Source organism: Chelonia mydas, chromosome 13, assembly GCF_015237465.2.
Source record: "Chelonia mydas isolate rCheMyd1 chromosome 13, rCheMyd1.pri.v2, whole genome shotgun sequence".
Classification (NCBI taxonomy): Eukaryota; Metazoa; Chordata; order Testudines; family Cheloniidae; genus Chelonia; species Chelonia mydas.
The window spans coordinates 12994126-13006214 of NC_051253.2; the positions used below are offsets into that span (position 1 = coordinate 12994126).

The 12089-nt window shown below is 43.5% G+C and overlaps 1 protein-coding gene across 1 annotated transcript; it reads right to left on the reverse strand.

The window, feature by feature from the left end:
* Positions 1-223: 223 nt before the first annotated feature.
* Positions 224-12058, reverse strand: FAM210B (family with sequence similarity 210 member B). The gene is made up of 3 exons (XM_027822300.3): positions 11302-12058; positions 7465-7640; positions 224-4550 (listed from the first exon to the last, which is right to left on the reverse strand). The coding sequence occupies exons 1-3, from the start codon at positions 11779-11781 to the stop codon at positions 4334-4336; spliced, it is 873 nt and encodes a 290-aa protein (XP_027678101.2). The 5' UTR covers positions 11782-12058; the 3' UTR covers positions 224-4333.
* Positions 12059-12089: the final 31 nt, after the last annotated feature.

Consider the following 12089-nt stretch of genomic DNA (forward strand, 5'->3'; position numbering starts at 1 on the left):
AATTCCCCCAGGAGTAAATTGCATGTGTCTTCACTTTTACAAGATGCAATGATGCAACTCTACTTAAGTGCTGCTGTTTCACATGCAATAATTTGCCACTGTACATTCCTTTGGTGTTTTGGAGTACTGTCATTTTTGCAATTGTATACATATGACTTAGGTTATGGAATTGCAATGCATCCAAGCCTAAGAGATTTTTTACTGGAAAATAAGTAAACAACTAGAAGGGAAAAAAATATTTTATTGTATTTTCTACCAGTGTTGCCAATTCTAAGGCCTTTGCTATTATTTCACAAACTAATTCTGTTTTCACATTTCTAAGCTTACATAGGAGGATTCAGAAATTCAAAATATATTCTTGATTTAAAATATATTGCAAAAATGTTCATCTAAACAAAGGTTGCAAATGACAGTTTTTACAACCAGATTTGTCTAATTCAGAGGTAAAAATAGTCTCTCAATCTCACTTAAAAGGGGACAAGTGCAGTTTAATTACAAATGAAATTACCTTGGCACGCTGGTGATTTTTAAAGTGAGTATTGTTTCCAGAAACCATAAAATCATGACTGCATTACAGGAAGTAACATAGCAAAACAAGTAGCATTCCAGTCCTTCTAATAGTGATAATAGAAAAATACACATTTTACTTAGAAATGAAAGAATAAAGTGATATGACAATTTGAATACTTTAAAAAGTAGGATTTTTTGTATCTTGCTATATCTTTAGTATCAAAGTGACTGCAACAGTACTCAAGATCAGAGAACTCTCTATAAAGCAATAGGGAGCCCATCAGAGAAAATGGCTCTATTATAAATAATTATGGGAAAGGGAATAAAACCAAAAATGTTTCCTTTAAGGAAATTTAGACATTCTACTCAAGGTCAAACGGATTTTTTTTTTTTTTTTAAAAGGCCCCCCCAATGTTTTAGCAGCTAGCAAATCACAGGAGACTAGGGAAGTTACTGTTGTGAGGAGTTAATAATGCAACCACCACCACCACCACCACCACCTTCAATGGTTACTTTAAAAATATTTCAATTTTATCCAGAATGTCCATTATTCAGTAGCATCACCAGAAGGCAATTTCAATTAAAAACTCAAAACATTCCAGCAATTAAAATGAAATGTAAACTCTGCTTGATAAGTTGATCACAAACTAGCTTACACACCATTGCAGGGATGTGAGGCACCCCATTTTGTCTCTGCACAAACTACCTGCATCATGGGGCACAAAGCAAGAGGGAATGCAGCCACCTAGGAGCAGCTAACTCTCTCTCCTGGCCAGGCAGTGAGCCAGCCAGAGCAGCAGAACAGGAGCAGAAGGTGATTTAAGCTACATTAGAAAGAAGGCTAGCATCTTACATCTCCCATGGAGCAAAGAGGAAGCAGGGACCACACTGCAACTCTTAGTCACAATATGGCCCCTGCTCCTGGGGTAGTGCAGTTATATGCTGCCCCTTACTCAGGGCAGTTTGCAAGCTGCCAATCTAGCCCTAAGTCATCAAAATCCCTTGAGGTGTACACAATAGCTTATTTTGGACCCAGTCTTGGGCACTCTGTATTGCATGGCTATATGTACATACTAAACTCCACATTAGGATAGGAACATTGTCACAGTGATAAAATATTTAAGAAGTATTTTTCAACTGATTATTTAAAAGGATAAATAAGTTAGAATTGAATCATCATTGACACATCCTTAGTTCTTTGCACTTCCCTCAGCTTGGAGGGTGGAGGTGAACTAGTCTGTTTATAGTCCATTTCACTTGCATTATGCTGCAGTGTTTGTTTCACCAACACTGCAGAGGAACATCCAGATAAAGCTACTGAAAATATTTCTATTTAATTTCATAATGAATATATATGTCTAAATCTTGGGCCTAAAACTACGAAGTGCTCATTTAGGTCAATCTCACTTAGGGCAAGTCGACACCAGTGTTTTTCAAAGTTCAGGTAGCGATCCAGTACTGAGTTGCAGCATGTAAGGCTCTGGGTCACCTTGCTCAGCACCCAGGGACATTAAAAGTCCCATCGGCAGTGCTGCCCAGCTAAGGCAGGCTAGTGACTACCTATTCTGACACTGCGTTGTGCCCCCAAACCAGCCAGCAGCAGGTCTGACTTCTAGGCAGGGGGGCCACAGGGCTCTGCACACCGTCCCTGCGCTGAGCACCGGCTCCGCAGTCCCATTGACTGGAAACTGGCCAATAGGAGCTGGGGAGGGGGGTTGGTGCTTGCGGGCAAGAGCCATACGGAGCCGCTTGCGCACCTCTGCCTAGGAGCCAGACCTGCTGCTGGCTGCTTCTGGGGCACAGCATGGTCTGTGGTGCCAGGATAGGAGGGAAGCCTGCCTCCGCATCCCAGCTGCACTGACTGGGAGCTGCCTGAGGTAAGCCCACACCCCAATCTCCTGCCCCAGCTTTGAGCCCCCCCCAAATCCAGAACCCCTTCCTGCACCCCAAACCCCTCATCCTCAACCCAGAGCCCCCTCCCACATCCTGAACCTCTCATTCCCAGCCCCACCCTGCAGCCCTCACCGCAACCCTCTGCCCCAGCCCTGAGCCCCTCCCACATCCCAACCCCCTTATCCCCAGCTCCGCTGGGTCACGGGCATCAATAATTTTCTTCAACAGGGTCCCCAGAAAAAAAGTTTGAAAACCACTAGTCTACACTACAGGATTAAGTCGACCTAAGTTACACAACTCCAGCTATGTGAATAACATAGCTGGAGTCGCTGTTGCTTAGGTCGACTTACTGCAGTGCCTACACTGCACTGGGTGTAGAGTTTCCCCATCCACTTACCTTATGCTTCTCATTCTGGTGGCGTATCGGAGTCGATGGGAGAGCGATCTGTGGTTGATTTAGCAGGCCTTCACGAGAGCCGCTAAATCGACCCCCAGTGGATCGATCGCCGCAGCATCGATCCACAGTGTAGACATACCCTTATTGTGACTTCACGGTAATACTTCTGCAGTGCAAGAGCAATGTAGCACATTGGTAAGTTTTTGGAATTTACTGCAGAGATCAGAACTAAGCTTTTTTTTTTCTGTTCACATTAAAATAGTTAATATGCACTCCATAGTAGGTAGCTCAGACCTGCAGATTTCTTGACCTGATGAATTATAGACATTGCAGCAGTTTGTAGAAACCTGCCATATTGAGTTGTGAACAGCAAGCCAAAATGACAACTCAAACATCAAAGGAAATAGCACTTTAAAATGATATCTGATGTGAGCTATGCAATAAAGAGTCTTAAAAGTATAGATCACTCCCCCCCCATATTAAGACATGTTAGTTTAATATAAGAATCGAGTGACTAGCTGGTGCATTCAACAGTCTGCAGAATTATAGCGTATGGACTTCAGGAATGTATATGAGCTTCTTCTGCAGGGGCTGAGAACCTGCTACAGCTTGTTTTCAGTTGTAGATATGTCTGCTAATACAGGGCCTGATCCACCACATTGAAGCCTATGGGAGCCTTGCCACCGACTTCAATGGGCTTTGGATCATGCCCACAGACTGAAATTGTGGTCCCCTTGAAGTCAGTAACAAAACTTCCATTGATTTCAGGGGAATCAGGATTTCACTCAAATAGTCTACAGCACTCTAGTATAAATAAGGTTTCAGAGTAACAGCCGTGTTAGTCTGTATTCGCAAAAAGAAAAGGAGGACTTGTGGCACCTTAGAGACTAACCAATTTATTTGAGCATGAGCTTTCGTGAGCTACAGCTCACTTCATAGGATAAATAAGATTCCAGTAGGGCCAGCTGCTAGTCAACCAGGAGAGTGAGCTTTTAAGTGATGCTCAGCATCCATACAACTTAGAAGTATGGAAGTACAGCATGGCCAGAGTGCCTTTTCAGAGCAAGAAATTATTTTAAAGGGGCAATGGATAAATACTAAGCACTGAGTTTGTGTATCAAAAGAGGCATTCACATGATAGGACAGAGTATGCTTCAGAGAATAATTAAATGGGGATTCAATCTTAGTTTAGTTCCTGAAATACACTATTATGAACTAGTGCTGCACTGTAGCAAGTGTGTTTCACCAACAAAAAAGTAAGGCCCAAATGGCTGAGCTGTAAAGAGACTAAGATGTATGTTCTAAATGAGTTTCCTCATTCCTAGGTAAGTGCTTATGTTATCACGGGCAGGAGTTTTCAGATACCATTTTAACAGGGAAGGGAAGGGGTTATCAACATTTTCCTGAAAGGACAAGCAAAAATGCGAGATGAGATCAGTATTAACATGAGTCCAAATTAGGGCAACTGCAGTTGCACGGCACTTTTAAAAGCTATATGAACATGACATTTAAAAAAAAAAAAATAAGATTTCATCATGGGTTTGAGGCAGGAGGTTTGAAGAAACCAATCTTACGGAAATATCGGACAAGGAATGGCACAGAAACTAAGGTAATGCTGATTCGGACTGGAGCAAACACTTTGTGAATAGCATAGGCCAACACAAATGTGCTTGTACCAGCAGCCACTTTGGATTGCACCAATGCTTCACTGAATCCAAGTTTTAGGAGAACTGCAGTCATGTCCACACCACTGGGGAGGGAAAAAAGGAAAAAAGAATTTATTGTAGTTAGAAAATATATACATATCAAAAAGTTGTACCAGTTCCCTTATATTAGTAAAGAGATCTTTTGTTTACTTCGGATAATCTGTGCACTCATGCTCCTGTTCCCTAACTGAACACCTACCTTGGTTACAGCAGAACAGTGTTAATGTTTATGTCATTACTTAAAAAGCAGTTAAACAGTGTGCCAGATTCTGATGGAACACAATGGATGAGTTTCTAAAATGGAGGCACTCTAGGTTTATACTGCTCTCACTGAGATTAGATTGCAATCTTTCTGAAGATTCCAGAGGCCCATGCTGTTTGACATTTCCCTTTTTCTATGTAAATCAAAAGCCTAAAGCACAGGTGCATTAAGAAATTAAAATTCCAACAAAGACACTAAACTGTGATTGACTTAAAGAGGCACCATCAACTAGAAATCTAATCAATTATAAATTGTAATTTGAGGTATTACATTTGTCTGAGCCCCCCCATACCTCCTAACCAATTTTTGTGGTTTTACAAGTTTAATTTTTCTCCTCCCCTATTGCTGTGTGAAAGGCCCGCACAACATACACAAACTGACAAAAACACAAAGTGCTGTCAAATGCACAGTGTGATATTTTTGACAACTTCAGATGATGCCTGTTACAAGAGTAGGAAACAACTTTTCAGACTGAAGTGTGATATTTTTCCCCTCCCAGGTTGGTGTCCCTATAAAACCAAATACCTTCTCATTCATCCCCCTTTTCTCTGCTTTCACAATTGTATAGCTGCAGCGTCAGCCCAATAGTCAGATATGTCCCTTATGGTTAAAAAAAAAAAAAAAAAAAAAAGAGAGAGGGAAAAAAAAAAATGTAGGGCTGGAAGGGATCTCAAGAGGTCACCTAGACCATCCCCGACAGGTGTTCGTCTAACCTGTTCTTAAAAACCTCTAATGACAAGGATTCCACAACCTCTCTAGGTAACATCCCTGTTCTATTATTCTAACTTCTGAATTAAAAAAATTGCAAGTGTGTAAATAATCTTTACAAGATTTAAAGTTTAACCAACATGCAAAATGAAACAGACCATCAGTAAATCTGACCTAGAGTAAGACAACAATACACCCATACATAATGCTGAAAGTTCGCTAATAGATGAGTAAAAAGGCTGTTTGAATGCTAAATAACTTCTGTAAAAACAGACCAAAGGAAAGAAAGAGGGACTTGTCTCAACTCCTGCCATCGATCAGTCACATATACATTGCAAACAAGGAAGCCACAACTATTTTCAGTTGTCTAGAATATGCTCTACATTCTGGAGTATTTCCTAAATGACATTGCAATGGTCCATTTTTCCCCACTGCACTTCTCGCACTTGACCATACAATAAGGCTTAATAGGATTTGATTTACGTCCTTAGTCAGTGGTAAGCATCAGTTTCACCTGACACAGAACTGAAACAAACAAACAAACAAAAAAATCCATCAACAGTTGGCAAATGCACCTAGCACCTACAGGAGTCTGGTGTCACTGGCCTCACAGCCATGCAGCGAACCCTCTGCAGTCCTGGTGACTCGCTCCCTGGCCAGGAGTCATCTCTGAGCAGGAGCCCGTTCAGCAGCTGGGTGGCATCCCCCTAGCTGTGGGCTCCTTCTCCTCCTCATGGCTCTGGCCAAAGGTCTCTGCTCTGCCAAGCCAGGACCACAGCCTCTCCTTGCACCTTGTGCCCTCTTGTCTCAGGCCTCTCAGCCACACAGGGAGCCCCCTGCAGCCTTGCTGTCAGGGATACCCTAACCCTCCCCCCTTTATTTCCTACAAAAATGTGAAAATTAAAAAATAAATAGTTACAAATAAAAAAATGCTTAAAAATAAAATTCAATATTAATTGTCAAACTTACAAAAATAATCAAATTCTGCTGTGCCTACATGTAAAGGTACATGAATTGTTTTGTAACAGGGGAGTTATGTTTGTGCAGTGCATGAGGGATCTTTGCTGCCACCAAGTGCTCTGTTCCTGTAAATAATTTATACATTTCTAAAAATAGGACATGATCCCACCAAAAGCCATGTACAAACTCCTCTTTCTCTCTCTCTCTCCGCTCCCTGGTTGTCCCCCTTCTGTTTATTTTTTTAATCCAGTCCTGTATTTGTTTTAATCCTTCTGCAGTTATAGGCAAAATTCTAACTGGTGCCTTTCAAGGAACCTACCAGCCTACATTATTCTTTTGCTCTCCTTTCTTGCATGCAAGTCCCCGAGTAGATCTCCAGGGTAATCAGGGCCGGATTTACACCTTACGTATCCCTAGGCACAGCATCTTCAGCATGCCCCCTGCCTACAGGTGACCTTCGTGTTTTCCATAAAAAAAAAAAAACCCAACTTTAACCCTCTTAATTTTTAGGCACCCCTAGGCAAATGCCTACTGTGCCTAATTGGAAATCTGGCCCTGAGGGTAATCACCTTGTTTTGGATACAGTTCTGTTTTTATTTGATTTATACCGAATTAAAACACAACAATCTTCAGCTCCAGCACAGGCGGTGACTCTCAGATCTACACAGCTCAAGCCAGTGTTTCATTAAAACAGCATGTCCCCAGAACATGAACATAAACTGCCTTCTGGATGACTGCACTGGCACACTCCCCATCCTCCATGCTCCCAGGTGCAGAGCAAGGTACATTTTAAATGCAAAACCTCATCTTTATTCTTGCTGGTCTCAATACAGACTGGTCCTAAATCTGCAGCTGTTCCATACATGGATCTCCAATTGGATGCCATGAGACTTCTGCACATAGAGCTGTCTGCTGTTGTGTCTCAACATTGGGCCCTGACTAGTCTCCGGAGTTAAGTCCTACTTGATATTTCTTATTTTAAAACACAGGATTACCCACGGCCAGAGAGTCTGCAAGAAAAACCGCACCTTGAAACAGCCAGGTAGAATATTCCCAAAGACATTAATGAAATTCCAACGTGGAATGAAACTCCTACAGCGCCGTATTCTTTAAAAACCTTTTTCAGCTGCTGGGATTTGTTGGGTTTCTTCTCATCCTCATCACTGGGATCTGTGACTTCCTTTTCAGGGGATCTACTTGTGTCCTATTCAAAAAGAAAACGATGATTTAGAACGAACACTCACATGACACACAGTGTCCAGGTTCCAGTTAATTGTCTCAAGCTACTTGTTGAGAAACAAAATAAAGCACAGAACGCTATGCCATGCTGTTCTTACGTGCTTTGGATAGGGGGTCAAAACAAAGATGCACAGTATTAGGTGCAATTTACCCCATGGAAGAGAGTCCACACAAGGTCCACATGAGCCATTAACCTAGGCTTAAGGGATGCATTGAGCTCTGTGTGGACCCCAGCACTAGGGCAAGTTTTCCCATTACAGAATAATAAATATAGACAATCTGATCCTGAAACTGACTCAGTTCAGGCAGAGTTCCACCCACACAATCACTTGTAGGATAGGATACTTAGTTTGCATGCCAGAGTGATTTTGCTTTGTACCTCAATCCTCAGCCTCACAGTGCAGCTCCTTAAAGAGCACCGTATCGCCAAAGGCCAAGTGATTGGTAACACAGAAAGCTCATTGGACACTACATATTGAGAGATGTCAGCTTAAAATAATTTACCCCTGGATGAGGCCCAACATTTTAAACTCTTGTAAATCACGTTCTGTGCATCAGCAACACAGAGAAAGAACCTGAGAATTATTGCTGTAGCTTGGTAGCAATGAACAGCACTATCCTTCCCTGGCTGAAAAAATTATATGCTAGCACTGGTTTGGCTGCCATTGACAGACTTCTGCCTCAGCCATTGGGGAACCCATTTCATTTCTTCTTCTGGCATTTCTATAACAGAATAAGGTTTAAAATAGAATTTTCATATTAAAAGCATGGTTCAAAGCAACCTGATCCTAACCCTGCAGGTAGAGCCTCAGGTACTAAATCTGACAGAGTCTTGGACTTTATCTTGTCTTAACTCCAAAGGAAATGTTGGCCAAGACAAGAGCGAAAAACCTTGGGACCTTTCATTTATTACTGGACAAAAGGATGGACAGAAGGGTTCCCTCTTCTTCAATTTACTTAATAGTAGGGGTGCCATTCTGACAGCCACTGAGACTGAAGCCCCCTGTTTATTTACAGCAGAGGCAGTGCCACTGGATGCTTCCCACCAGTCAATGTGCCTCAAACCTTGACCTGGATAGAGGAGAGAATATTTCAGTTTCCTTTGCCCATTCAGTCTTTTGACTCTCTCAACCTGCCAATAAGTAGGCCCAGTTAAGCTCCACATTATATATGCTTTCAATTTATAGTGCTAAAGGGTATCTCAGGCAGTCATCATACAATCGGGAAAGGATTTTCGGGAACTCCAGGCTCATTATATGAAAGCCAACCCTGCAAAATGAAATCTGAGATATAGCCTGTTCTTGTCACCCAAGTGACTTCCATGTCTTTCAGTTTTGCTCTCACTAATCTGGGGCACTAGACTAAAATACATTGAGGCAGCTTCTGAATCTGTATTGGCAGTGAGGCAAGAGATTTAGCCAGTACCATGTTAGCAGCTGTTTATGACGACTATCCATGTGGTCATGCCCTGTATATCTACTTACTTAGTAAAGAAAGCTCAGAGAACAGAATTATATTCTATAACATCTCTGTAGAAAGTCTATTTTTCTTGGACCCAGGGAGTCCTGTAATGCCAGAAATCAACCCACCACAAGATTAAGGTGCTCAACGTGTTTAAGAATTCAGCAGTGACTGAAAGCAACCAAATGCACAGAGTTGGTCACAATCCTGGAGCTGAATCCCCTTGCCCCGGTCATGCATCTGGTTGATGAACTGGGGCCTCAGTGAGGGCAGATCCATATTAATGACATTTTATTTTTAGATTATTGTTTTGAGACAAAGGAAATTCAGTGTTTACTTGTAGAACCAGCCCTGCAGAAATGCAATGAATGAAAAAATATTTAAAAGGCTTAGTTAAAAAAAGCAAACCAAAAAAACCCAAACAGACACCATATTAGAGGGACTACTTTGAATTGAGCATCTGTAGTTATATGATGTTCTTTAGCAATACCAACAGGACTATTTCCCCCAAACGAACACAAAATCTAACTGTATTAAGAATAAAAAAATTAGTATAGTCACAAAAGGGTCTCAAACAACAGCGTTTAATCTAAAAAGAAAATACGTATGGATAATGGTGCGCAGTCAGTGGGTGGTCTGATGCAGAAGAGAAAGCAGCTCATGTCAAGAACTCTAAGTGATGGTTCTCATTCAATTTTCATGGCATTGCTCTCTTCAGCATTTCTAGTGAAAACAGTATCATTACTTCCATATTTTTCAGGGGCACTGTACTCTGGAATTCCCACTGATCTTAATGGGTACTAGCTGATGCAAAGCATCTTTGAAAAACCAAAGAGATGCATTTTTTATGGTTGACTACTTGGCCATAAAAATTAACCTGGAGCTGAACCTTCACATTTAGAAATTCTGGCACAAAGAAGTTTAAAAACACCCCTCCCCTCTCCCCAGCAAAAGAGAGGAAAAAAATTCCAAACACCCACATATACTTCAGTCAGGTTGTGGAATTTTAAAACATTACACATTTTGTTCTAACGCACTCAGGTTGCATTTCTAACCAAGACCACTCCTTTTTATTTTATTTTTTTATTTTAAAGGTACGTGTATTGAACAATGAAAATACATGTGCAGATAACTAAGGAGTCCACACTCTATCTTTGAGCTGAAATATGGAAGAGGATAAAAGAGATAAGAAAGACCGTTAGTCCCCCACCCCAGAACATTTTGAAGTGTCCTGCCCAGTGTAGTTTTAAGTGTCCCAAGTGACCGGGCCTCTATCATATACCTTGGGAAACGATTCTGCAGGCTAATAGATATCGCTGTCTGGAACATTCAACCTAAACTTTCCAACTGAATTTCATCCCTTTTCTCCTGTGTCTTAACTGTCACTTCGGAAAAAACTGGGTACTTGAGATCTTCTATAAAATTCAAAATGTGCAGTCAGCATATGGCAGAAAGCGAGAATCCTTCTCCTGTATTTTATGATGCACACACACATTACAAGTACTAGAACCATTTCCTCTATTTTAACACTTTCTGTTCTTAAAACCTATCCTACAAAAACTGAAGCAGCTTGAAAACAAGCAATGCTTTTGGCCAGTGTGTGCGGACAGGACATCATTATTATTATTATTATTTTTTAAAAAAGAAGTTGTTTTACTACCTGTTAAAACTGTGTCCAGTATGTGTAAGTCAGCACTAGCTATTACAACAATATAACTAGAAAGATTTCAAAGAACAAACAAACAGCTTCCTATGGGATGGAAGAAGAATATTTCCCTCCCTCAGTACCTTGCGGTGAGGCCATCTCCCCAATAGTGACTCCTTGGCATCTTTATTCCCTCGACAGATCTTGAGGGTGATGTAGAAAATTAACCCATTTTGGGCAGAAACACTGTAGAACCTGAGAAATTCTGTTGCACGGATTAGGTCCTTATAGTTAGGCCAGGCACAGCTCCCTTGCCTCTCAGTGGGACAGTGCCCTCCCACTCCGGACCCCACGCAAGATGCAGCTTCATAAAGCACCCGTGGATTGTATGGAAGGGGAGGAAGCCTGGGGGGTATCGGTATGTGCCAGTATTGCCCGGGATACACTGACACTACAGAGAAGCGAAGCTAAACCCACTTTGCAAGCTGCTGCTGACTCAGCCTGAGTCACCCTCACCCACCTTCCCGGAGCTGCCGCGGCTGCTGCTGGGGAAGTTGCTGGCAGTTGCTTGCAGAGTTATCTGGGGCTGCAGATGGCTGAACTCCGCGTCCTCTTGCACCTGCTGTCTGTATCCGAAGCCCCGGCGGGGGGGCAGACAACCCGCCTGAGCAGCTCTGCAGCCGGCCCGGCGGCTGGGATCAGCTGGGGGCAGGAAGCGGAGGGGGCTTTGCAGGCGCAGGTCCCCCAGGACGAGCCAGCTGCACTCCCGTCGGAGGCTGGGTCGAGGCTCCCTCCTGTGCGGAGCCTCTCTAGCTTCTCCTCCGCCGGGGCCAGCCTGCACCTGGCCGCCTAGGAACGGCGGGGCCCCCGCTGCTGCTCTGGGGCTGCTGCCGCCGCTGCCCACCTTGCTCCAGACGATGCGTGCGGTAGCTTGGAGCAGCGCCCCGGAGCCCAGCGAGCGGTGAGCCGCCGGAGGGCCCAGGTGCACCAGCCAGGGCATTGCTGCAAAAGGGCCCCTTGGCCCGCGAGCCCGGCAAGGGAAGCAGCCCAGGCCCGCAGAAACTAAAAGAGCCACCCCCGCTCCAATCCAGGCACCCTCCTCCTTAAAGAGACAGCGCCCCTGCCTAGCGAGCAGGCCGGCAGCCCCGTTTGGAGCAGCCTCCTCCCCGGACCCTGGCGGGGAGGGAGAAGCTAGGTCCCCTCCCTGTTCCCTCCCCCGCAGATCGTCCTCAGTAGAGCCAGGCCTGGCCGTCGCTTCTCTGCACCTCTTCAGCCCCCCCCCCCAGGGTACGCGCTGCAGATGGGGGA